Below are 27,904 nucleotides of genomic sequence, written 5' to 3'. Positions count from 1 at the left end.
GGTTTTTTTGAGAAAAAGGGAGGAAGATGAGCTAAGTTAAATTAAAGAAGAGTTTATTTGTGCCAGATGAGGTAAGGCAAGATTTGTAGTTCACAGATGGGCTTGAGATTCAGTCACCAGGCAAAAGGCTAGACTTGTACTTCATTGATTGGTTAGCGATTCAGTCATAGCTGAGTTCAGTTTCATCAGTCCTTACAAACAGCATATTCTTGTCCTTACTGACTTCTTGGAATGTTAGAGGTTTAGTCCTGTTTGGAAGATAAAGAAAATAAGACATGCAAGGCAATTCCTCTGAAATGGCTGCTCCAGCTATATTTTAATGTTGCTTCACTCATGTCATCTTTCACAGCTATAGTAATAATTTTTTTGATGCTATTTTTTTATTTTATCGAGGTCATAATAGTTTATAACATTGTGAAATTTCAGTTATACGTTATTATTTGTCAGTCGCCATATATGTGTAACCCTTTACCCCTTATGCCTACCCCCCAACCGTTTTCCCCTCTGATAACCATTAATCAGTTCTCTTTGTCCATGTATTTATCTTCCACATAGAGTGAAATCCTGTGGTGTTTGTCTTTGTCTGTCTGGCTTATTTCGCTTAACATAATACCCTCAAGTTCCATCCATGTTGTTGCAAGTGGGACAATTTTGTCTTTTTTTTCTGGCTGAGTAGTATTCCACTGTGGGGTGTGTGTGTGTGTGTGTGTGTGTACACACCCCACATCTTCTTTATCCATTCATCAGTCAGTGGGCACTTGGGTTGCTTCCATGTTATCATAATAATTTTTAAAAGCAGCTTTATTGAGATATAATTTACATACTGTATAATTCATCTATTTAAGTGTACAGTTCAGTGGTTTTTGCTGTGGTCACACATCTGTGCAAATGTCACCACAGTCTGTTTTGGAACGTTTTCATTACTTCAGAAGAAGCCCTCATACCTTTAGCTATTACTCCCAGGCACAGTGCTCCCTCCCCTCCCCTATGCAACCACTACCTTACTTTTCTTCTTTATAGATTCTCCATTCTGGTCATTTAATATAATTAACATTAATAAGACAGATCTGAGTCTATCTTCTGCTTTTATACATCAAAATTCAAGCTTTCTAAAATGGTATATGAAGTGTTGTTGTTTTATTTTTTAATTAATTCTTTTTCTTCCTCAAATCCCCAGTACATAGTTGTATATTCTAGTTGTAAGTCCTTACGGTTCTTCTATGTGAGCCGCTGCCACAGCATGGCTACCAGCAGATGAGTGGTGTGGTTTCATGCCTGGAAACCAAACCCAGGCAGCCGAAGCAGGGTCTGCCGGACTTTAACCACCTGGCCATCAGGGCTGGGTCTATTTTTTAATTCCTAAGAAACTTTATTTTATGTCAACCTTGTTTTCTTTTTTTGTTTGAAGTATTCTTTTATCCAGCTCGGTGGTTCTCAGTTGGGGGCAAATCTGGAAACGTTTTTGGTTGTCACACTTGGTAGTGGGGGAGCTACTGGCAGCTAACGTGCAGAGGCCAGGGATGCTGCTAAACACTTATAATGCACAGGAGAGCCCCCACAACAAGGAATTATCCAGCCCCAAATGTCAGTAGTGGAAATTAAGAAAGAAACTCTATAAATATTTGTGGACCTAATAACAGAATATCAAAATGCATGAATCAAAAAGTGACGGAAAAGGAAAAATAGACGAATTCATAATTGTAATTGGAGATTTTAATACCTTATCCTTAGTAATTGATAGAACAAATGCAGAAAATCAGTAAGGATGCAGAAGACTTGAATACCACTATCAACAAACCTGACCTAATTGACATTTATAGAGTGCTGTGCCCAGTAACTGAAGAATACATGTTCTGCACACCTGGAGCATTCACCAGGATAGATCATATGCTAGGCCATTAAATAAGTCTCAATAAATTTAGGAGAATTAAAATCATACAAGGTATATTCAGTGACCCCAGTGGGATTAAATTAGGGGGAAAAAACTCCCAAAAGATAGCAGGAAAAATCTCTAATGTTAGAAATTAAAGAACAAAATTAAAAGAAACTGATGATTAAAGAATAAATCATTGGGAGAATCAGACAATATTTTGAGCTGACTGATAATTTAAACAATTTGTGGAATGCAGCTAAAGCAGTATTTAGAGGGAAATTTGTAACATTAAATTCTTGTATTAGGAAAGAAAGGTTTGAAATTAATGATATTTCTTAAGCTTTAACTTTGGGAAATTAGAAAAAGAAGAGGAAATTAAACCCAAAATAAGCAGCAGAAGAAAATAATAAAGGTAAGAGTAGAAATTAACTAAATAGAAAATAGGCAAACAATAGAGCAATCCATTGAAACCAGAAGCTAATTCTTTGAAAGGACTGGATTAAGAAGAAAAGGGAAAAATCCAAACTACTGGGAATAAAAGAGGGCCACCGTTACAGATTCTAAAAAGAGTAAAAAGTTAAATGACTCGTCCGAACAATTTTATGCCAATAAATTAGACAGAGGAAAAGAACGTTTGAAGAATACAGACTACCAAAGCCCGCTCAAGAAATAGACAAAAACAAGCCAAGAATAGGACGAAAACAAGCTAGAAATAGAACAGAATTCCTCAAGCTGCTACGGGGCATCTACAGAAACCTATAGCTAGCATCAAAGCTAATACAGGAACAACCCAATTTAAAAATGGATAAAAGACTTGAATAAACACATCACAAAAGATAAATCAATGGCCATTAAACACTTGAAAAAAATTCTCCATATCTTTGGTCATCAGGGAAATGCAAATAAAAGCACCTGATACCACCAATCTCCACTAGAATGGCTAAAATTAAGACTGACAATAGGGTCACCCTGGTGGCACAGCAGTTAAGTGCTCACGTTCTGGCAAACCCAACCTCCGGTTCCGATCCCAGGTGCGGATTTGGTACCGCTTGGTAGGCCATGCTCTGGTAGGTGTCCCACATAAACTAGAGGAAGATGGGCACGGATGTTAGCTGAGGGCCAGTCTTCCTCAGCAAAAAGAGGAGGATTGGCAGCAGTTAGCTAAGGGCTAATCTTCCTTAAAAAAAAAAAAAAGACTGACAATAGCATGTGTTGGTGAAGTTATGTAGCACCTAGAGCTCTGCAACATTGCTGGTAGGGAGGTAAAATGGTACAACTACTTTGGAAAAAAGTTTCTTTTGAAGTTAAACATTGAAAATTTCTTTAAAAAATTTTCAAGTTAACATTAAAATTTATTATCCAGTTAACCGTGCAGTTATCATATGACCCAGCAGTCTTATTCTTAGGTAATGAAAAAGATTAAAAGTAATGAAAATACGTCCATAAGTCTTGTGTACATGTATGTTCATAGGAGCTTTGTTGATTATAGCTGGAAACAGTGAAAATATCTATCAACATGTGAATGGATAAACAAGTTGTGGTATATTCATACAGTGAAAAACTGGTCAGTAATAAAATGCAATAAATATTAAAACATACAACTATATGGATGATTGCTATAAGCATAATACTGAGCAAAAGAAGCTAGACAGAAAAGAGTACATACTGTATAATTCTATTTACATAAAGTTCTAGAATAGGTAAATCTAATCTGTGGTCATAAAATGAGATCATTGGTTGCCTAGGGTGAGGCTGTTGACTGCAGAGGAACATGAGGGAACTTTGGGTTGGATGCTTAAATTGGGCTGGTGGTATACATGGATGTATACATATGTCAAAACTCATCAGACTATACTTTAAATGGGTGCATTTTATTGTATGTAAATTATATCTCAATAAAGTTGATTTTTAAAAAGTTAAATATTGAGACCAGCCCTGTGGCCAGGTGGTTAAGTTCATGCGCTCTGCTTCGGTGGCCCAGAGTTTCGCTGGTTCGGATCCTGGGCCTGGACATGGCACAAGCAGAGGCAGCATCCCACATAGCACAACCAAGGGCACTCACAACTAGAATATACAACTGTGTACTGGGGTCTTTGGGGAGAAGAAGGAAAAAAAAAAAGATTGGCAACAATTGTTAGGTCAGGTGCCAATCTTTAAAAAATAAAATAAAATGAAAAGTTAAATATCTGTTTTCTCTAATACAGTTTTCCAGATTACCTTTTGAAGTAAAAGTTCATTAAATGATATTCTTGCTGGAGATTTTTTTCCCACCCCAAGAGTATCCATTTTTATAACATGTCTAGGACAATTGTGCTTTTTAAAATTCATTTGGTAGATGATGTGTTTCTTTTTCTTTACAATGTAAACCCTTACTACATTACTTTTTTTTTATTGGCACCTGAGCTAACCACTGTTGCCAATATTTTTTTTTACTCCCCAGATCCCTCCAGTATATAGTTGTACATTTTAATTGTGAGTCCTTCCAGTTGTGTATATTACTTTTTAAATCATATCTTTAGAGGGCTTGTTTATAACGACATTCAGGAGTTGAAAATTTGAGGTCATGCCCCTGTGAATCATGACCAAATCTGTTAAATTTCCTTGCTTCCATTCTTATGAAATCCTTCAGGTGGCCTCCTAAAAAAAAAGCAGAACTAATAGTGATAGAAATCGTTGCAAGATAATATTTTTCTCCAATCAGTGCTTTATTCAGAACTAGGTGTTTTTATGAGAGAATGCCCTGTAATTTGGAAGACTTTGTAAGAGCTCAATTGAAGGGTGACCTTTTCTCTTCCGAGAGATAACTTTGGAGAAAATTGTTACTCTTTTGCATATAGTATTTAGGTTGTGTTCAAGCTGTACTCCTATAGGATAACTATTTAGAGTAAAACTCCTTTGGAAAAATAGCATTGGACTTGCGAGGTCAGAGGCTGTCTCTTAGGTAGTTTAAACCTGCTGTCACATTGGTGGGCAGCACGGGTTATGCAGACCTGCATGCATACTAGCAATTTGAGACTTTTCACACACTTCAGTTTTCCCGTTTGTGCTTATAGACATTCTGAGCCCAGGCACTAGAATTTTTTGGTCTGTTTCATCTTTCTTATCAAAGTGTGGCTGTCTACTTTGGATCTATCATGTTTATTTATAAGAGGCTGAAACTTAAGAGGGATGTGTCCTCGCTCGTTTGTGGGAATTGATTTCTTATCTTGATCCTTTCCTCAAGAGAGTTGGCACTTTTGCATACTAACTGCATTTTTCTTTTCATTTAATTTCTACGTTTTCCTTCAAGAGCAAAGAAGGTGGTAGAAACGCTGGATTCCCTCGAGAGTGTTGAGATTCTGAAACATTATTTTTTAGGGCAGCTGCCTAGCATTTTACATGGAATCCTGGTGTCAGTTCTTTTATCTCAAACCCCAGTGGACTGAACTTTTAATAGACTTTACATTAAATTAACTCTAGTCCTCTATTGAAAAATAAATCCCACTGTATTTTTTAAGATAAGGTCACTTACGAAGTCTGGAAATTGGATATTTTGACTCTAAGCCAGGGCTCTTTGCGCTTCTGTAGCAGTGCAAACATTGTTGACCTAGATCTTTTGTTTTGCCCTTCTCTCAGGTATGGACACCTCAAGATCGCCAGTGTATCCTGAGTACCTTAGCACAGTTACTTCTGGATAAGGACTGTACTCTGCTGATTGGTCGCCAGCTGCGCCCTCTCCTTTTGGATTTGCTGGAAAGGAATGCTGAAGCCATTAAAGCCGGAGGCCAAGTCAACCATGATCTACATGAACGGCTCTGTGTGTCAATGAGCAAACTCATCGGTAACCATCCTGACGTCCTCCCGTGAGTAATAGTTTCTTTTTTTTTTTATTGAGTTATTGATAGGTTACAATCTTGTGAAATTTCAGTTGTACATTAATGTTTGTCAGTCATGTTGTAGGTGCACCATTTCACCCTTTGTGCCCACCCCCCACCCCACCTTTCCCCTGGTATCCACTAAACTGTTCTTAGTCCATAATTTTAAATTCCTCATATGAGTGGAGTCATATACAGATTATCTTTCTCTCGCTGGCTTATTTCACTTAGCATAATTCTCTCAAGGTCCATCCATGTTATTGCAAATGGAATGATTTTGTTCTGTTTTACAGCTGAGTAGTATTCCATTGTATATATGTACCACATCTTCTTTATCCATTCGTCTGTTGCTGGGCACTTAGGTTGCCTCTATGTCTTGGCTATTGTAAACAGTGCTGCAATGAACACTGGGGTGCACAGGACTTTTGGGATTGCTGACTTCAAGCTCTTTGGATAAATACCCAGTAGTGAGATGGCTGGATCGTATGGTAGTTCTATTTTTAATTTTTTGAGGAATCTCCATACTGTTTTCCATAGTGGCTGCACCAGTTTGCATTCCCACCAGCAGTGTATGAAGGTTCCTTTTTCTCCGCAACCTCTCCAATATTTGTTGCTATTAGTTTTAGATATTTTTGTCATTCTAACGGGTGTAAGGTGATATCTTAGTGTAGTTTTGATTTGCATTTCCCTGATGATCAGCGATGATGAGCATCTTTTCATGTGCCTATTGGCCATCAGTATATCTTCTTTGGAGAAATGTCTGTTCATGTCTCCAGCCCATTTTTTGATTGGGTTGTTTGATGTTTTGTTGTTGAGTTGTGAGAGTTCTTTCTATATTATGGATATTAAGCCTTTCTCAGATATATGACTTGCAAATATTTTTTCCCAGTTAGTGGGTTGTTTTTTTGTTTAATCCTGTTTTCATTTGCCTAAAAGAAGCTCTTTAATCTGATGAAGTCCCATTTGTTTATTCTTTCTATTGTTTCCCTTCTCTGAGAAGGCATGGTGTCCGAAAAGATCCTTTTAATACTGATGTCAAAGAGTGTACTGCCTACGTTTTCTTCCAGAAGCCTTATGGTTTCAGGTCTCCCCTTTAGGTCTTTGATCCATTTTGAGTTTATTTTGGTGAATGGTGAAAAAGAATAGTCAATTTTCATTCTTTTACATGTGGCTTTCCAGTTTTCCCAGCACCATTTGTTGAAAACTCTTTCTTATCTCCATTGTATGCCCTCAGCTCCTCTGTCAAAAATAAGCTGTCCATAGATGTGTGGTTTTATTTCTGGGCTTTCAATTCTGTTCCATTGATCTGTGCACCTGTTTTTGTACCAGTACCATGCTGTTTTGATTACTGTAGCTTTGTAGTAAGTTTTGAAGTCAGGGAGTGTGATGCCTCCCGTTTTGTTCTTTTTTCTCAGGATTGCTTTAGAAATTCGGGGTCTTTTGTTGCCCCATATGAATTTTAGGATTCTTTGTTCTAATTCTGTAAAGAATGTCATTGGGAATCTGATGGGGATGGCTTTGAATCTGTAGATTGCTTTAGGTAGAATGGACATTTTAACTATGTTTATTCTTCCAATCCATGTACATGGAATGTCTTTCCATCTCCTTATGTCGTCATCCAATTCTTTCAGAAAAGCCTTGTAATTTTCATTATATAGGTCCTTCACTTCCTTAGTTAAATTTACCCCAAGGTATTTTATTCTTTTTGTTGCGATTGTGAATGGTATTGTATTCTTGAGTTCTTTTTCTGTTGGTTCATTACTGGAGTATAGAAATGCTATCGTGAGTAATAGTTTTATTCTTCTTCATGTTTCTCCTTGAGTTGGTAGAACCTGCTCTCCCCTGGGAAGTAAAGATGAGTCTCAGCTGAGAAGTAAGGAAGGGGGGAAATACAGAAAGGAGAGAGATAAGTGGTACTATTTTATAAAAAAAATTACCGTAGAATCCGTTTATCCAGCTCAGTTCAGTGACCATTTACTAGTTTTCTTTTAAGGCTTGGCCATCAAGACAGATCTGGAAAAATGGCCAAGATTGGTTCCTTGCCCTCAAGGATTGTTCCATCTGGTAAGACATACATGTAAGGCAGATCTAAATGAGTTTTAGCTGAGGCTCTTATAGCATCTACTTTAGATGGATGAGATTTCTTGCTTGCTGAAGAAGCTGAAGGGGATGGGTTAGAAGAGCTCTAGTGTCCTTTCCAACTTTCTATAAATCTGTCCAAACCAGTGTGGTAAGAAGGTATGTTAGAACTGGATTCTAGGGGCTGGCCCCGTGGCCGAGTGCTTGGGTTCGTGCGCCCCGCTTCAGTGGCCCAGGGTTTCGCTGGTTCAGATCCTGGACGCGGACATGGCACCACTCATCGGGCCATGTTGAAGCGGCGTCCCACATAGCACAACCAGAGGCACTCACAACTAAAATATACAACTGTGTACTAGGAGGCTTTGGGGAGAAGACAAAGGAAAAAAAAAAGATTGGCAACAGTTGTTGGCTCAGGTGCCAATCTTTGAAAAAAAAAACAAAACTGGATTCTAATAATTTCTCTGTTGACCTGCTCCATTTCCAGTTTGGGCCGGTTCACACCTCCTTAGGTAACCTGGTGGTCCCCTGCTCCCAGGAGGCAACTGCATAGATGCTGAACTTAGTGTGGACACCCGATCAGCATAGCACACTACAGCTCAGGACCTGGGCTCAAAGCAGTCCTGCCTCAGCCTCCCGGGTAGCTGGAACTACAGGCACGTGCCACCACACCCGGCTTTCTCTTTTAAATTGAAAGTAAAATATGGTTTATGTGGAATAGTCAGAAGAGGCAGCAAAATGAGTGTCAGGGGTTTTGAGCTTGAGAAGATAAAGAACTTTCCCTCTAAACATGAATAATGTTCTGTGTACTAGTAGGAGCATCTCTTATATCCATCTCTTCTTTATCTAGTTTTCATCAATACAGTAAGTACCCTCTGGCTGTGTTTTTTTTTTTCAAGATTTTGTTTTTCCTTTTTCTCCCCAAAACCCCCCAGTACATAGTTGTATATTTTTAGTTGTGGGTCCATCTAGTTGTGGCACGTGGGATGCCACCTCAGCATGGCCTGATGAGCGGTGCCATGTCCGCGCCCAGGGTCCGAACTGGCGAAACCCTGGGCCGCCAAAGCGGAACATGTGAACTTAACCACTTAGCTATGAGGCCAGCCCCATGGCTTTCTTGAAAGCATAATCTCTAGTCTAGTCCTTGAATGAGGGCATTAGAAATGGAGGTGTAGGGAAAAACCATACTTTGTATGAGCTTTTCTAAAAGGGGAGGAAAAAAATGGGCCCAGTTTAATGGAACTATAAAATAGATAGCAAAGTGAAGATCACCATCATACATGGTAATCAGGAACATATGCTGTGGGTTGATGGAAAATTGGGATGTGGCTTCATGCGGTGCTTTAATCATTTAGATATATTTGATTGTGGTACTGTTTCACAGGATGTGCTGACTATCTATACTTACCCTGTAGGATTGACATGTGGGTAACTTGAACACCCACTTCTCTTAAGTCTTTACGGTAGAGTGCTCCTGGATTGTGTTTGAGAATCATTAAAATGATGGATTAGCTATATCTGGTTTCCCATCAGCTTCAGATTTTATGTCCTTATTAAAGGAATGTGAGGCACACACTTTTTCTTCTTTTCATTTTGCCAAGGCGGTATATTTTATTTTGTATTTTATTTATGTTCCAGAAATGGTATAATGCAGCTTACAAAAGTGCCTGCGATAGAGTAACTTAAAAACAAGCCAAAAAAAACCCCCCAAAAGCATATGTAAATGATGAATCAGTGCACAATGTAAAATGAACTTTTAGTAATGATTTGGAATGGGATTTTGATTTTTAGTTTTAAGAAATACACCTGCTTGGGGCCAGCCCGGTAGCGCAGCAGTTAAGTTCGCATGTTCCGCTTCTCAGCAGCCGAGGGTTCGCCGGTTTGGATCCCGAATGTGGACGTGGCATCGCTTGGCAAAAGCCTTGTTGTGGTAGGCGTCCCATATATAAAGTAGAGGAAGACGGGCCTGGATGTTAGCTCAGGGCCAGTCTTCCTCAGCAAAAAGAGGAAGATTGACAGCAGTTAGCTCAGGGCTAATCTTCCTCAAAAAAAAAAAAAAAGAATAAAAAAAGAAATATAGCTGATTGATTAGGCACATGCCCCAAATTTCTTCTCTAGAGGAAATATGCCTAATGTATTTAGATAGAGTGCAGTCATTCATTCAATAGATAAATATAGAAATCCTTTCTTTTAAGCTCTGGGCCACATCATGGTGGTAAGAACGTTAAATGTAATGGGTTCCTGTACTTGCAAACAATTGAATACAATATGTTAGTAGAGGTGTGAGCCAAATACTTAAGAGGAGCAAGGAAATCATTAAAGTTAGAAAAATGAGTGCATTATCCTCTTGGAAATTAGAGAAGGTTTTGTACTGTGACAGATTGTGGAGGGGGAGCCAGGAGAGGAAGAATGAAGAGAAGAGAAATGGGATGGGGATGAAAATCTAGAAAAAAACGAGAGGCTGGAAGGGAGGAGCCCAGTCAGTCTCCCTCGGGTCCTAGTGCCATTCATTTCTGGGTTCACACCTCTTTCGGAGGCCAAGCTGTCTACCTGTTCCAGACTTCCATGAGGTACCTCAGTAGTCTTAACAAGACAGTTCTTTTTTTCTTTTTTTTGCCTTGCTCATGCTAGTTGTTCATTACTGGTTTTCCCCCCTTGGCTTTATTGAGATATTGACATATAACGTGTAAGGTTAAGGTATACAGATGGTTTGTCACACAAGTATATTGTGAAATGTTTACCACAGTAAGGTTAGTTAACACATCCTTCACCTCACAAGCATACCATTTTGTTGTTGTTGTTTGTTCCTTACTGTTTTTGCATCTAGAGTCCTTGAACACATTTTTCACTCTGGCAGATTTTTTTTGTGAGGACTCTGAGAACACTCCTGGTCTGTTGATGCTTTCTTTATTCTGATATGTTAGGTTTCAAAGTTGTCTTCTAAAAAAAATCATCTCGTTCACTTCTAACTTTCCATTCTTCGCCTTGGTTAAACTCATGTTCCCAAGTTTCTTCAGCAGTAGCTTTGTAGACAGTTTCAGATGGTTAATAAACTACATTATGTGTTGATCTTTTTTCCTCTGATGTTCTTTCCAGAGAATTTTAATTTCTGATTGTACTTTACTTTTAGATTTTGCATCTTTTAGTTCTTTGCTTTTTCTTTTAGTTTGTTTCTCCTTTCTCTTATGTCTCCCCTCTCCCTGGTCCTTGCAAGTCCCTTCAGCACACTCTTCTCTCAATCATGGCATGCAAATTTTGTGGAAGCTGCCTTTCGTTAGTAAAACAGCACTACTACAAGTACTCTTGTCTTTTATAGATAATGGCTCCAACCCTCAGAGGTTAGGTGTTATTCTCATTTTACAGATGAAGAGACTGAGGCTCAGAGATGTTAAATAACTTGCCCAAAGTCCCCTTGCTAGAAAGTGGCAGGGCTGGAATTCAGTCCTACATTGGCGATTCCAAAGTCCATGCTTTTTTCCTACTTTGTGGTGCTGTCTACTCATCCTCTGTGAACCATTCAAGTTTTTTTGGTTTTTCTTTTTGGTGTGGAAGATTCACCCTGAGCTAACATCTGTGCCAGTCTTCCTCTAGTTTGTATGTGGGTCACTGCCACAGCATGGCTGACGAGTGGTGTAGGTCTACGCATGGGATCTGAGCCTAGGAACCCTGGGCTGCTGAAGCAGAGTGCACCAAACTTAACCACTACACCATGGGGCTGGCCCTGCCATTCAAGTATTTGTTGACTGACTTATACAGAACTTGATCTTAACAGCATGTTATAGCTAATGATTATAATCCCAGGAGGGAAAGAATAATCATGCAAGCTCATTTGGATTGTATTGGGTTTAATTTCTTGGATTCAGTTTTGCGTTTGCTGCCAGTTTGTCCTGGGCATGTGGATCCACATCAGTGCTGTCTGTCTTTAATTGGAAAGAGCAAAAATGGGTGGGCCCAGTTATGGTCTTCTAATCCCTGAACTTGGGATGTGTTTCCATTTATTTATGTCTTTAATTTCTTTCAGCAGTGTTTTGTAGTTGTCAGTGTACAAGTCTGTCACCTCCTTGGTTAGGTTTATTCCTAAGTATTTTATTATTTTTGACACTATTGTAGATGGAACTGTTTTCTTAATTTACTTTTCTAATTGTTCATCATTAGAATATAGAAACCTGGCATATTTTTGTGTGTTGATGTTGTATCCTGCACCTTTGCTGATTTTGTTAGTTCTAACAGGTTTGTTTTTTTGTGGAATATTTGTGGATTTCTACATCTAAGATTATGTCATCTGTGACCAGAGATAATTTTGCTTCTTCCTTTACATTTTGGATGCCTCTTATTTCTTTTCCTTGTCTAATTGCTTTGACTAGGATTTCCAGTACTATGTTGAATAGAGGTGATGAGAGTGGGCCTGCTTGTCTTGTTCCTGATCTTAGAGAAAAAGCATTCAGTCTGTCAGCATAGATTATGACGTTAGCTGTGGGCTTTTCATATATGACCTTTGTTACATTGAGATAGTTTCCTTGTGTTACTGGTTTGGTGAGTGTTTTTATCATGAAAGAGTATTGAATCTTGTGAAATGCTTTTTCTACATCAGTTGAGATCATCATGTGTTTTTTCTTTTATTCTGTTAATATGTGTTAAGTGATTTTTGTATGTTGATTTATCATTGTGTTCCAGGAATGAATCCCACTTGGGTATGGTGTATAATCTTTTTGATATGCTGTTGAATTTGGTTTGCTACTCTTTCGTTGAAGACTTTTGCATCAATATTCATCAGGAATATTGGTCTGTAGTTGTAGTCTCTTTGTCTGGCTTTCGTATCAGGTTAATGCTGACTTCATAAAATGGACTTGGAAGTATTCCTCCCTCTTCAAGCTTTTGGAAGAGTTTGAGGATTGGTGTGAATTCTTTAAATGTTTGGTAGAATTCTCCTGTGAAGCCATCTGATCCTGGGCTGTCCCTTGTTGGGAAGTTTTTGATTATTGATTGAATTCCTTAGTAGTTATCAGTCCCTTCATATTTTCTATTTCTTCATGATTCAATCTTGGAAGATGGTGTGTTTCTAGGAATTTATTTATTTCTGCTAGGTTATCCAATTGGTTGATGTGTAATTGTTCACAGTATTTTCTTATAATCTGTTTTATTTATGTGGCATGGATGGTGATGTCCTTTCTTTCACTTCTGACTTTATTTGAGTCTTCTTTTTTTCGTAGTTAACCTAAGAGTTTCTCACTTTTCTTGATCTTTTCAAAAACCAGCACTTAGTTTTGTTGATTTTTTTTCCTATTGTTTTTCTGTTTTCTGTCTCTACTCTAATCTTTGGTATTTCCTTCCTTCTGTTAGCTTTGGATTCAGTTTGTTCTTCTTCTAGTTCCTTGAGGTGTTAGGTTGTTAACTTCAGATCTTTTTTAATATACATGTTTATAGCTATAAACTTCCTTCTTAGCAAAGCTTTTGCTGTACCCCATAGGTTTTGGCATGTTGTGCTTTGGTTTTATTTGTGTCAAGGTACTTTCTAATTTCTCTTGTGATTTCTTATTTGATCCATTGGTTGTTTAAGACTGTGTTGTTTAATTTCTGTATATTTGAGGGTTTTCCAGTTTTCTTTCTGCTGTGGATTTCCAGTTTCATTCCCTTGTGACAGGAAAAGCTATTTTGTGTAATTTTAGTATTTTAAAATTTGGTGAGACTTGTTTCTTGTCCTAACATGTGGTCTATCTATCCTGTAGAATGATCCATGTGCATGTAAGAAGAATGTATATTTTGCTTTTGTTGGATGGAATCTTCTGTCTGTGTGTGTTAGGTTCACTTCATCTATAGTGTTGTTCAAGTCCTCTATTTCCTTATTCATCTTCTGTCTTGTTCTATCCATTGTTGAAAGTTGGGTATTGAGGTCTACTATTGTTGTCTTGCTATTTTTCCTGTCAATTCTGTCAAAGTTTGCTTCATATCTTTAGGAGCTCTGCTGTTTAGTCCATAAATGTTTAGAATTGTAGTATCTTCTTGGTGAATTGATCTTTTTATCATTATATAATGTCTTTGTCTCTTTTAACAGTTTTTGACTTAAAGTCTGTTTTGTCTGATACTAATATAGCCAATCCTACTCCTCTTTAGTTACCATTTGCATGGATTTTTTTTTTTAATCTCTTAACTTTTAGCCTGTGTGTGTCCTTAGATCCAAAGTAGATAGCATGTAGTTTAATCTTGTTATTTTATCCATTCAACCAGTCTGTCCTTTTCTTTAGATTGGCACCTGAGCTGACATCTGTTGCCGATCTTTTTTTTTTCCTTTTTCTTCTTCTTCTCCCCAAAGTCCCTCAATACATAGTTGTATATTCTAGTTGTGAGTGCCTCTGGTTGTGCTATGTGGGATGCCGACCTAGCATGGCTTGATGAGCGATGCCATGTCCATGATCAGGATCTGAACCAGCGAAACCCTGGGCAGCCGAAGCGGAGCATACAAACTTAACCACCCGGCCATGGGACTGGCCCCCAATCTGAGTCTTTTGATTGGCGGTTTAAACCATTTATTTACATTTAAAGTAATTACTGATATGGAAGGACTTCTGCCATTTTTGCTAATTGTTTTCTGTATGTCTTGTAGCTTTTTGTCCCTCCTTTTCTCTCTTATTGCCTTTCTTTGTATTTCATGAGGATCTCCTCTTCATCTTTTAAGATGCAGCTAAAGCATCTCTTCTTGACTCCCCCAGGTTCAATTGAATCTTTTTTCTTTGTGCCTCTCATTGTTTTTGTAAGTGACTGTCTTCCTTCCTAGATGGCAAACTCCTGTGCTACATTTTCTACCTTAAGAACATTAAATTTATATGAAAGTTTTTTGTTTTTTGTATTTTTTTTGAGGAAGATTAGCCCTGAGCTAACTACTGCCAATCCTCCTCTTTTTGCGGAGGAAAGCTGGCCCTGAGCTAACGTCCGTGCCCGTCTTCCTCTACTTTATACATGGGATGTCTACCACAGCATGGTGTGCCATGTGGTGCCGTGTCCGCACCCGGGATCCGAACCGGTGAACCTCAGGCCGCCGAGAAGCAGAACGTGCAAACTTAACCGCTGTGCCACCAGGCCAGCCCCTGCATGAAAGTTTTCAAGAAACTAGAAAGGAAAATATCTCCTTGGTTTTGTACGCCAAGTATGTAACACAGTGTCTGGCTCACAGTGAGAAGTCAATAAGTGTTTGTTGAAAATTAGTGCATTTTCAGTAGTAAACACTTGTGATAGTACTGTGGGTTTTGTATCCTCTTAGTCAGCTATCTTATGCTGTGATCTTGGTTCCTGACCTTGAACAGGATAGAATCTTAGGACTAGCTGGCTTTAACATTCGTCTTTCTTTATTCTCAGACCTTTGGGATTTCCTGTTATGTTGTGCTGTCCTGTGTCATAAGTGGAGATGTATACTTTGATATCCTCACTAGCAAATGAAAATACTCTCTCTTTTGAAGGTTTGCCCTGAGGTATTTCAAGGACTCTTCTCCAGTCTTTCAGAGACTCTTCCTAGAGAGTTCAGATGCTAATCCAGTCCGCTATGGGCGCAGGCGGATGAAGCTCCGTGACCTAATGGAAGCAGCCTACAAGTTTCTACAGCAAGAACAGTGTGTGTTCCGGGAGCTCTGGGATTGGAGTGTATGTGTCCCCCTCCTCAGAAGCCATGACACCTTGGTCCGCTGGTGAGTACCTTTGGACTTTTCCTGTGATACAATGTGGGGATGGTAGAGGGAGTATAGAGTTGTGTGCATGAGGAAGCAAAGGAAAGCATTTAAAATTTGTTACTTTTATTCTGGTGACAGAACAAAAAAATCCCCCAAATTTGGATTCTTATTTCCTTTCCTTAATCATGTGTCACTTCAGAGGAAAATGAGATGATATGAGTGGAGTTCTGCCTTTTTCGTGTTCTGTCAAGTGAATTCATCGTGCCTGATTTGCATTTTCTATGCTTAAATGTGTTATATTACTTCTATAAGATTTCCTTTTCTAGTATTTTCTTGCCTAGCAAATTTTCTTTATTCTGTAGTGTCACCTGCAGGTCCTGAATTTATAATCTGTGGTTTTCTCCAGGTACACAGCCAATTGTCTTGCTTTGGTCACCTGTATGAATGAAGAGCACAAGTTGTCATTCCTTAAGAAGATTTTTAATAGTGAGGAACTGATCCATTTCAGGTTGAGGTAAGCAGGAGCATTCCTGGAGATCTTGATGTGGCTTTTCTGTGCATTAATGTAATTGATGAGATCCTGATTTCCCTCAGGTTGCTGGAAGAGGCCCAACTGCAGGATTTGGAGAAGGCCTTGGTTTTGGCCAATCCAGAAACCTCCCTTTGGCGTAAGGAAAAGGACCTGCAGTACTTACAGGGGCACCTTGTTTCAGCTGACCTCTCCTCCAGGGTGACTGCTGTCTGTGGTGTGGTGCTGCCTGGGCAGCCACCAACCTTTGGAGATCAGGTGTGTTGGCATCAGTAGGGTGTGTGCCCCCTTCCCTCTTCTAAACACTGAGTGTGCTTTTTCCCTTGGTTGGGCTCTGTGTCATAGGTGTGAGCCAAATCGAGTTTGCCAAGTTGCTGTTCTATTTACAAAAACGTTCAGGGATGGGCTGGCCCAGTGGCGCAGTGGTTAAATTTGCACATTCCGCTTCTCAGCAGCCTGGGGTTTGCCAGTTCGGATCATGGGTGCGTACATGGCACCACAGGCACACCATGCTGTGGTAGGAGTCCCACATATAAAGTAGAGGAAGCTGGGCACGGATGTTAGCTCAGGGCCAGGCTTCTACAGCAAAAAGAGGAGGATTGGCAGTAGTTAGCTCAGGGCTAACCTTCCTCAAAAAAAAAAAAAAAAAAGTTCAGGGAGAGATTAAGAGAAGTTTACCCTGGGCTCTCCTCTCTGATATTCCCTTTGTCCCTATTCAGTGTTAAATTAGAAACTGTAATGATGCCTGTGTGATGCTCTTAACTTTAGTGAAGCTCTTCCATATATCCTCTCATATACTTGCTGTGACAACCGTGTGAAGTTGGGTGGCACATGTTTTACCATATTCATGTAAAACAAAGGCAGAATGACTTGCCTGGAGACCCTTGGGCTGCCCTTTGGCGGAGCAGGGCTAGGCCCACGTGTAACTCCCAGCAGCCTCTTTCTATCAGAATGCTCTCTTTCCCTATTGTGTGGGAGGCTAGTATCTGTAGTAAACTTAACCCCTGCCATATGGAATGACCTTCTTTCCAAGAGTGTGGCTCCAGACAACACTTTTGAAAGGCTTATAGATCATTATCTGGTGCCATAATCTGGAACATTGGGAGTCAGTCTGTTTTTCCCTACTAGTCTTTAGTCAGTTGTCATTTTCTTTGATGATCAGATCAACCCAGTTTTCTTCTCAAAACAAATGCGTGGTTGTTCCTTGAAACATTAGTTAGTTACTGGGCAGTACAATTAAAAAAAAATTAAAGTATTGTATACATATAACAAAGTGCACATCTTCAGTGTACAGCTCCATGATTACTTATAAACTGAATATATCTGTGTAACCAGCACTAAGAAACCAGCATTTGCAAAGCCCCTGTGTTTTCCTCTAGGCACTAAGACCCCTTCCCCCTACCCTTAACCACTCTTATAACATAGAATAGGTTTGGAGCATTCGAGTTTTAACATGGGGAAGGATTCTGGTTGGCCTGGGCTTGGTGTTGGGTAGCAGGGGCAGGGCACTGGGGCAGAAGCGCAGAATGGTGCTGTGGCCCAGCCTGCCTGCTAAATTGCTGAGAGTAACAGCCCTGCAGAACATTCAGGAACTTCCAGCCCTGAATCTCATTTTGTTTAACACAAATCTTTAGGAGACTAGCCATATTTGAGAAGTTACTGTTTCTTAAAAGTTAATAATCATTCTAGTTTTTCAAGAGATCCTTTTCTCCTGTTATATTAGATGTATTATTATTTAAACAATTTTTAGTTGTGGTAAAACACACATAACATTTACCATTTAAACATTTTTAAGCGTACACTTCAGTGATGTTAAGTATATTTACATTGTTATGCAAATAAACTCCAGAACTTTTCCATCTTACAGAAGTGAAACTCTATACCCGTTAAAATTTTTTTTTTTAACCTTTCGTTATGGAAAATGTCAAACATATTCCAAAGTAGAAAGAATGGTTTGATGAACCCTCATGTACCTATTACCCAGCTTCAGTAATTTTAGATTTGTGATCAGTTACGTTTCATTTATGTTCCTGCACACTTTCCCCATATCATGTTATTTTGAAGCAACTTCCAGAAATCACATCATTTCATCCCTAAACATTGCAGTATGTATATATCTAAAAAAAAAGGACTTAAAGAGAATCAGGGCTATTTTTTTTATTATACCTGAAAAAATATTTAACAATTTTATAGTGTAAAATATCCTTATAGTGTCCGTATTTCCCTTATTGTCTAGTAAATGTATTATGTGCATTCTTGATCTTAGATATCCAAGAATATGGTGAGATAGAGAAAAACAAAAACCCAGTTATGACAGATGAGGTTTGCCCCCATCCCTCATGCATCCACTTTTTGGCTTCTTAAATGTTGGGAGACCTTTTATTAAATTTGTTAGCAAATTCTGCTGCCCTGCTCCTTCTGGGGGAGTGGTGGGAAAGGAAAGGGAAAAAGCCAGATCCTTACTTGGATAATATACCTATTATTATATACTAATTTATTGGCAGAGGGTTATGTAAAGAGCAATGAAAACATTGTCGTGAAAATTAACTTGTGCCATTTAGAGGAGAGACTTTTTTTTGGAAAGACTCCTTTTGACATGCCTTTGTTTTTCACTTGCCTCCTTAGGCTGGTAATAGGAATTCTTCTCGTGAACAGGAGCTGGCCTTTAGGTCTTATGTGCTGGTTGAGTCCGTCTGCAAAAATCTTCAGACTCTGGCTATGGCAGTGGCTTCTCAGAATGCTGTGTTGTTGGAAGGACCAATAGGATGTGGCAAAACTTCTTTAGTTGAACATCTAGCTGCAATGACGGGTAGAAGGAAGCCCCCTCAACTTCTCAAAGTCCAGCTTGGAGATCAGACTGACAGTAAGGTAATTAAGAAATTGCAGATTTTGATGGGTTAGTATGCTTGTAAATATTTGCATTAACATATTGTTTTTGCTAAGGGAATATGACAATAGTTATTGGTCTTCCTCGTAACTAATGGGACTATAGCTGTGAAAACCTCAAGTGCCTGTCTATATCCCTATAGAGGTTTAATGGGATTAATCAAAGGATGTGGTATTGACAACTCAGGTGTGTGGTTTTAGTACTTTATCTTCTTTCTGCAGATGCTGCTGGGAATGTATCGCTGCACAGATGTCCCAGGAGAGTTTGTGTGGCAGCCTGGCACCCTGACACAGGCAGCCACAAAGGGACACTGGATCCTTCTGGAGGATATTGACTATGCCCCCTTAGACGTGGTATGTCATCTCACTAATCACTGGCTAATTTCCTGTCTTTGAGGAGCATTTTGTAAATAGTGATTCTGGGGGATGATTTAAACAACATAGGTGTTTGATTAGAGACGATATGTTGTGGGAAGCTCGTTCATGTTTACCTATCTAATCTGATTTGAGGTCTTGGGTTACTTGGTTGATGTCTTGTTTGATAAAATAATTAATAAAATTCGGCTTGAACTGTTCCTGTAGTAGTCGAATATGTGACCAGTTTCACAGCCTTTCTAAGAATAAACGCTGTGGGAAACAGCTTACCCATGTTACAGATAACGTTGAGAACTTTGAGACTTTGCTTCCCAGCTCCAGCGTCTGTAGAGCAGTGACCTGAGGACCGATGAAGGGGGAGATGATGTAATACGAGCGTGCTTGTCTTTGTTCCTTAAAGAAGATATCTGGATGTATATTTTGGTTTTAAAAAAGATCATTTCTAGTGTGTATAAAATTTAGTTATGGAGGCAGTCCTTGTTTCCTCTGTATTCTGTAAACTATGACAACAAACTATATTGAAGAATGAGAAATTCTTCCTTTGGGCAGGTTTTCCTGAGATTGGTTTTAATTTTCTTTTAATGTGAACGCTAAAGTTAACTGCATATGCGCTTTTCCCTTCTTGGATATGAGAATAATTGTGTGTGTGTGTGTGTCTAGGTTTAGGGAGATATGAGAGGGAAGGAGTGGTTATATATACTGTGTATTGTGATGATTTTAGAGTGTGATGAGGTAAAAATGTAATGGGGTTATGGACGAGACAGGGCCTCACAGTTAGATGACCATGTTCTAGAATCTTAATGCTCTGTTTTGAAGGGCTGGAAATAGTTTTTTTTAAAAGATTTTATTTTCCCTTTTTCTCCCCAAAACCCCCCAGAACACAGTTGTATATATTTTTAGTTGTGGGTCCTTCTAGTTGTGGCATGTGGGATGCCACCTCAGCATGGCTTAATGAGCGGTGCCATGTCCGCACCCAGGATCCAAACCAGCAAAACCCTGGGCTGCTGCAGTGGAGTGCATGAACTTAACTACTCGGCCACAGGGCCGGCCCCTGGAAATAGTTTTCTTAATAAGCCCAGAGCCAAGACTGACTCCTACCAATGAGACTTAAAAATAAAACAAATATAAACCACAAGGCCAATTTAAAAGTATTTGAGTCTTTTCTCCTTTTAGTGTTCTCTTTCCTGGACAGTTTTTTTTAGATATCAGGGTACCTGTAAAGTCATTAGGATCATGGATCATGGAATTAGAGCCAAAGAAGATAGATGAACATAAGGGATATTCCATCTAGGCCATGATGGAACCTAGGGATATCCCTTCCCATGGCTAAGTACATTCTTTGATGACCAAGTCCAGATTCAAGACCAAACTGACAGTTTCTATCTTGGTCTCACTTTTTCAGTGTCTGATAAACATCAGAAAATTCCTGTGCTTTGAGTTCCATTTTGTGTGTACCATTCCCTTTCTGTTAATATGTTTATTTCCAGAGGGTATGTGATTCAATTGATTATATTTAAACTTAATTATCATTGTAGTGAAGTTGTGATTACTTAAAAAATGAATCCCTTGATTGTGATTTTGTTGTTTCCAGAACTTCTCAACTAATAGTTAATCCACTACCATTTAAAGATAGCTTTTACAGATCTCATCAAGGATGATTTTCTTCAGTTTCAAGTGTGGAGTTATCTTGGAGTTGCCCCTATGTTATTTGGAGCTTTCCTTTCATCTCTTAGACATGTACAAAAAGGTGGTGCTTAATAAAATTATGTCTGGTATTTTAGAACTCTCTTCCTTGGCTCTTTGTTCTTCTTACTTTGTTTTTTCTTTTCAAACTTCCTGTATAAACTCACGTGACATAGATCCATATGTCTAGTCCACACTTTTGTCGAGAAATCTTTACTTGGATGTCCCATGGGAAGTGCAAGTTCAGGATGTCCAAAATGGAACATGTCTGCTCTTTCTCAGAACCACCTTTGTCTGCCACCCAGTACCAAGTCAGAACTTTCATGTCTCCTGCTTCTAGCCTCTCAGTTAGTCTTATATTGCTTAGTAATCTTTTCTTATGTCTCTATTCTATTCTCTCCTATCCCACTGCCTTAGCACAGGGCTTCTTGTTTATTTATTTTTGGGGGGGGGGGAATGTTGGCTCTGAGCTAACATCTGTTGCCAATCGTCCTCTTTTTGCTTGAGGAAGATTGTCACTGAGCTGACATCTGTGCCAATCTTCCTCTGTTTTGTACATGGGATGCCTGCACAACATGGCTTGATGAGTGATGTGTAGGTCTGCGCCCGGGTTCCAGACCCACAAACCCTGGGCTGTCAAAGTGGAGCATGTGAACTTAATCACCGTGCCACTGGGCTGGCCCCACCAGTCTTCCTCTTTGTACTTGAGGAAGAGTGCCCCTGAGCTAACATCTATTTTTTATGTGAGTCACTGCCACAGCATGGCTTGATGAGTGGTGTAGGTCCGTGCCTGGGATCCAAACCTGCAAACCCCAGGCTGCTGAAGTGGAGCATGTGAACTTAACCACTATTCCACCAGGCTGGCCCAAGGGCTTCTTATTTTTTCCTATCTCTGTCTGTCTGTCTGTCTATCTACATACCTATTTATGTTGCCATCTTGCCTTTGTTACCTGATTAGTGTCTTTTTCCACTTCTTTCCCTTTGGGCTATCTCCCTTTCAGTTTATCTTCTTAATTGTTGCACTACTGGTTTTCTCTCTCTCTCTCTTTTTTTTTTAAAGATTTTATTTTTCCTTTTTCTCCCCAAAGCCTCCTGGTACATAGTTGTCTATTTTTAGTTGTGGGTTCTTCTAATTGTGGCCTGTGGGATGACGCCTTAGCATGGCTTGATGAGCAGTGCCATGTCCGTGCCCAGGATCCGAACCAGTGAAACCCTGGGCCGCCAAAGCAGAGCACGCGAACTTAACCACTTGGCCATGGGGCCGGCCCCAGCACAGTTGGTTTTCTAAAATAAAAAATATAATTTTTCCCTCTGGCCCAAAATTCTTTTAAAAACTTTGATGAGAAAATTCAAACTCCTTGGCTTAGCATAGGAGACCTTTATCATCTATCTCTAAGCCTTGTATTTTTCTACTGCTTCATATGCCCATTCTGCCCTAACCATAGCAGAATCCTCTTATGCCATACTCTTAGGCATATAGGTTTGTATCCACTTGAATATTTTTGCCTGGAGTATATGTGCTATTTTTCTCCCACCACACCTGGCTAATTCCTGCTTGTGCTTTAAGACTCAGTGAATGGCATTACCTCTGGGATGGCTTCACTGCCGTGCTTCTAAACCACTCCATTGTGATTTACAGTCACCCACTATCTTCACATATCATTCTGTACACCTCTGGGCGTATACTGATCGTGATCACACTGATCATGCTGGATGGTGGTTTGCATGGCTCTCTCCCATCAGACGCCAGGCTCTAACGCCTCAGTCATGTCTGGATTGTTAGTGTCCTGCTTGGTTCTGGTCTGTAGTAGACACTCAGTGACCGCTGAATGAATAAGATTGTAGGTGGCTCAGACATTCCCACCTGCCTTTTGACCCCAGTTCATGCTGTGAGAACTGGGGTTTCCTTCAAGGATATGTGCTTATCATTTGGAGAGAGAGTTCTTTTGTTTCTTTGTTATGTCTGTGTTAGTAGCTTTATCAGTGACGTTTTGTGATTTAGGTTTCCGTGCTGATCCCTCTTTTGGAGAATGGAGAGCTCTTGATTCCGGGCCAAGGTGACTGTCTGAAAGTGGCTTCTGGATTTCAGTTCTTTGCCACCAGAAGGTATGTCCTATTAACTTTTTTATTCCCACTGTGGAGCCTTTTCCTCATAAGTTTCTACACTATAGTGCTGAGTTCAGAATTACTGGCATAGAGTTCTGTGGGCCCTCTTTAAGTAAAGTTAGTTGGAACAGATGACAGACACAACCTTCTCATTCCTACTTTTAATGAAGATAATTAATTTAGAAAATAAAAGTTGGAGTTGTTTTCACTTAGAAATAAGTAACTGCTTTTAAAAACCTTTATCTTGTTTTCATTTTTCATGTTTTCAGAAATAATCAGAGGTGAAACTTGTCAGATTGCCCTGGATTTTTTTTTTTTTTGATGAAGATTAGCCCTGAGCTAACATCTGGTGCCAATCCTCCTCATTTTTTGCTGAGGAGGACTGGCCCTGAGCTAACATCCATGCCCATCTTCCTCTACTTTGTATGTGGGATGCCTGCCACAGCATGGCTTGCCAAGCGGTGCCATGTCCGCACCCGGGATCCGAACTGGCGAACCCCAGGCTGCTGACGTGGAACATGCGAACTTAACCACTGCACCACCAGGCCAGCCCCTGCCCTGGATTTGAGTTCTGACACTGACACTTTGTACCTCTACCTTTTCTGAGTATGGTGGGGCTAACAATACCTACTTTACAACTTTGTGTAAGTTGTAATGATTAAATGAAATGACTTGCATTAAAGACTTGTCACATAGTAAGTGCCCAACTAATGGCTATCCATGATTATGGTGATGATAGGTAGATATCAAGCAGTCAAAAAAATTACTTGAATGTAAGTATCAACAAAGGAATAAAAGCTAAGCAAGCTTAGTTTATGACCCTGTCTACGTTTTATAGCAACATGAAGGTAGTAGTTTATTTCCTACTGCTAGTCAATGCCTGTACAGCTTCTCTAAGGTCTTAAAGTGCCCAAGAACTAATGTCACATGATCTTTAATGATCATATTAATGTTTACTGTACCTCACTGAACATTCACCCCCAGATAGGGTGTGGAGCTAACTGAACAGTTCTCAAGAAATACCTTGCTAGGCCTGTTGATTTTAATAGACCTTGATTTTATTCACAGAGATAGTGAAGTTCTTTTCTGCTAGGTACATTTCCCAGCAAGTGCTGGGACATCATAGAAAAGATGTCAGATAAACTTGAATGCAGTTCTTGGCTCTGCCATCTGCAGTCATTGTTGAGTGAGCAGGGAGCGTTGTCTCCTTCTCTTCCTTATGTGTTAGAAGAAAAAGACACCATCCCCTCAGGACAGTTGTTTTGAAGATTAAATTAAATGGCTTATTTGTGTGTGGCTTACCCTGAGTATGTTTAATGAATATTCCTTCTGGAAATTTTTATTTTTTTTAATTTTTTTATTTTTTAGACTTTATTTTTCCTTTTTCTCCCCAAAGCCCCATGGTACATAGCTGTGTATTAATTGTGGGTCCTTCTAGTTGTGGTATGTGGGATGCGGCCTCAGCATGGCCTGATGAGCAGTGCCATGTCCACGCCCAGAACCAGTGAAACCCTGGGCTGCCAAAGTAGAGTGTGCGAACTTAACCACTTGGCCCCTGGGCCAGCCCCTGGAAATTTTTTGGTTTTGTTTTTGTTTTTGAGGAAGGTTAGCCCTGAGTTAACTGCTGTCAGTCCTCCTCTTTTTACTGAGGAAGACTGGCCCTGAGCTAACATCCGTGCCCATCTTCCTCTGGTTTATATGTGGGATGCCTACCACAGCATGGCTTGCCAAGTGGTGTCATGTCCACACCCGGGACCAAACAGGCGAACCCCAGTCCGCCAAAGCGGAATGTGTGAATTTAACTGCTGTGCCACTGGGCCAGCCCCAAGGAAATTTTTTAGTAATACCGTAGTTTTTGATAATAAGCACTGAACTTATTTTTAATGCTGTGGGCCTTGAATTATGTTTTCTGTTTCCTGAAATTAATACCTTAAGAAACAGAAAGATGTTGTTGAGATCAAAATGCCTAATAGAATCATTTGCAGTGATCTGAAAATAACTCGGTTAAAACTCTGTTACTCTCCCTTATGAAAGGAGTCAAACTTGGGTCAGCTGGTAGCCTTTCATTTGTCATCTGCCCTCTAAGCCCAACAGAGTGGTATCTGGCACCAGAAGGGGTTGTGAGTGCTATTCATATATGAGATAATATTGAGCAAGGGATAACCAGGGGCATAATTGAAGATTAAAATTGGGAATTTTGTGTGACTCTGATTTTTATTTTGAAATATAGACTCTTGAGCTGTGGAGGAAATTGGTATCGACCACTAAATAGTTATGCTACTCTGCTAGACAAATATTGGACCAAAATTCATCTAGATAACATGGATAAGACAGAACTGAATGAGGTATGTGATTATCAGAAAGAAAGTATCAATTTTTTTTTACTTATTTTTTTTATTTTTGAGGAAGATTAGCCCTGAGCTAACATCTGCTGCCACACCCCCTCCTTTTTGCTGAGGAAGACTGGCCCTGAGCTAACATCCATGCCCATCTTCCTCTACTTTATATGTGGGATGCCTACCACAGCATGGCTTGCCAAGCGGTACCGTGTCCACACCTGGGATCCGAACCGGCAAACCCCAGGCTTCCAAAGCAGAACGTGCACACTTAACTGCTGTGCCACCAGGCTGGCCCCTGGATGCTTTTATTTTTCACTTTTATTATTAAAAGTTCTAGACTTACATGTAAATAGAGGAAATAGTATAATGAATCACCAAAATACTCATTAACCTAAATTTAATAGTTAATATATTAACATTTTGCTCATTATACTTGAAGATAAACCTTATAACGTTTCATCCCTAAATACTTTCATGCATCTCTAAAAATTTTAGGGCATTTTCATATGTAACCATAATAATGTTGTTATAGCCAATAAAATGAACCCTGAATTCTTCAGTACTGTTTAGTTCTCAGACCCTATTTAAGTTTCCCCACTTGTCTTCAAAGGATCTTTTTACTAAGTTGATTTGTAACTAGTATCTTTCACACTTACCAGCTTCATGCATATTTTGACATGGGTGTTAATGAAAATTGAGATGCATTATTGTATAGATTTTATACTTTGATTCACTTTGTAGTATCGCTGGTCATCCTCGATCATCAAGAGGTATATCTCACTTTACGCTGCTAACCTCTACCTCCCCCGGGTCTGCTTCCTCACTTGGAAAGCTTCCCATTCCCTAATGCTTCATTTTGGAGAGTAGCTAACGAAGCATTGTCAGTTGACTATTCAGGCCTGGGAGGGACGCTGTGCTCTTTCTTGGTGTAAGCTTTTAGATAAATAAGTGACATTGGACAGCCTTTTCAAATAGTTTACTCCGCAGTCTAGGTGTTGATTAGCAGAGGGTTTTTCAGGGTATCTGGCTCATCGTATTCCTGGAAAAGGCTTGCTCATGTAATCCCTTGGAAGCCCGCCTTGCCAGTGTGATTTTACAGCCCTACAGCCCATTTTGCACTTGCAAGTTTCTTATCTCACTCTAGTTTCCAGTTGTGTATTTCTGTGTCTGATGTTTTTTTCTTCTCCCATCTTGTCGCCCTCACCTGTAAGCTCTCCAGTAACTCATTCCCCTTTCTGTCCCCAGCATCCACTCAGTGCCTGCGCTTTCTAAACATTTGTGGTATTGCTCTGTCCTCATGTAGCACTTTCTTTTGCAGTTGTGGACGTGTGAATGTTTAGTTTTCAGACTTAAATTGCCAGTGTGCTGAACCCAGCTTGCAAGTAGATGTTTAGAAACATCTTCGTATTAGTCTTTACGAACATTACACTACAGGCGTTACAGAATGGCTATCACTTTCATTCACTGAAAGAACACTGTGCTGAACTCTGCGGGGGTTCTTGTTAAAGGAGATGACTGAAGCTCACATTTAGGTGTGATTTATTGGGGATTGAGAGGATGAGAAGAAGATTTGACAGCTGCTCTTCTCCCACTTCTTGTGTTCTCTACTTGAAGTAAAAGCCAAAGCTCATCTTTACATTGCTGCCCTGAACAGCAGTGAGTCATTCTGCTCACAGGAAGAGCAGCAGGAGCACTCACCCCCTCATTCCAGTGACGCATGTCATATTTAGATAGTTGACTCTGAGAAGCTCACTTGTTATTTGTAAGCTTCTGGGCATATGAGTCCTAATAACACTCTCCTGAATAAATGATAAGTGGCTAAAACTCTTGTGTGTATTACTTAGGAAATAAAATAATCTCCTATGCTGACCTCATGGGGAACTCAAGGAATCGCATTTCTGTTACTGCCAACCCTAGTCGTCTAATGCTTAGAAAGATTGTCTTTGAATTCTTGCTGAAATATCAAATTATAGTTTAAAAAATGAGCTATTTCCATAGTGCTAGTCTCATACCTGGTCAGTGCCAGGAACTTACCTGTGGCAGTTTCTCAAACCTTGTCTCCCCCGTACAGCTTGAATGTGTTTCTGATGTCTTAAGGCTGGTGCCTTCAATGGCCTACTTTCTCTGCTGGCAGTGCCCACTCACTGCCACTAGTGACCTCCTCCTGCTCAGTGACACCTTCCTGGGTCTCTCAAGCAGGACTAACCACTTATTGTTTGTACTGCAAGCTTGATTTGCTTGCATAATCTGCTGCTTGTACCAGACAGAACTTCTTGAGGGTGAGCTCCATTCCTTACTTCTTTTGTTCCCTTATCCCTGGAACAGTGCCTGATATAAAGTAGGTACTTAATAAATGCTTATTAAAGGAATGAATCTCCAAAATACGTATCAAGTTGATAATAGAGCCATATCATGTCAGATTAGTTTATTAAGTAATACTGTGTTTAAATTTTTACATTTATGGTAATAACAAAAGACAATTTTTGGGTAGGTAGAAAATGACTAGTTGATGGGTGTATATAAAT

General features: G+C 39.6%; 1 protein-coding gene and 1 long non-coding RNA gene across 3 annotated transcripts in view; one reads left to right on the top strand and one right to left on the bottom strand.

Moving 5' to 3' along the window:
• The window catches only part of MDN1 (midasin AAA ATPase 1), a 160,312-nt gene that overhangs the window by 7,772 nt on the left and 124,636 nt on the right, over positions 1-27,904 (top strand). For both annotated transcript variants that reach the window (XM_008538002.2, XM_008538001.2), the window contains exons 2-9: positions 5,489-5,715; positions 15,255-15,479; positions 15,868-15,975; positions 16,056-16,248; positions 18,616-18,858; positions 19,099-19,230; positions 22,937-23,040; positions 25,271-25,385. In XM_008538002.2, coding sequence (XP_008536224.2) covers positions 5,489-5,715; positions 15,255-15,479; positions 15,868-15,975; positions 16,056-16,248; positions 18,616-18,858; positions 19,099-19,230; positions 22,937-23,040; positions 25,271-25,385 — 1,347 coding nt within the window. The remainder of the gene's footprint in view (positions 1-5,488; positions 5,716-15,254; positions 15,480-15,867; positions 15,976-16,055; positions 16,249-18,615; positions 18,859-19,098; positions 19,231-22,936; positions 23,041-25,270; positions 25,386-27,904) is intronic.
• LOC139073346 (uncharacterized) lies at positions 33-27,516 on the bottom strand. Its single transcript, XR_011521971.1, has 2 exons — positions 27,414-27,516; positions 33-248 (listed from the first exon to the last, which is right to left on the bottom strand). It is a non-coding gene; the product is annotated as an uncharacterized lncRNA (long non-coding RNA).

This window comes from Equus przewalskii, chromosome 9, assembly GCF_037783145.1.
Source record: "Equus przewalskii isolate Varuska chromosome 9, EquPr2, whole genome shotgun sequence".
Taxonomy (NCBI): domain Eukaryota; kingdom Metazoa; phylum Chordata; class Mammalia; order Perissodactyla; family Equidae; genus Equus; species Equus przewalskii.
This window is presented reverse-complemented; position numbering and strand designations above follow the sequence as displayed.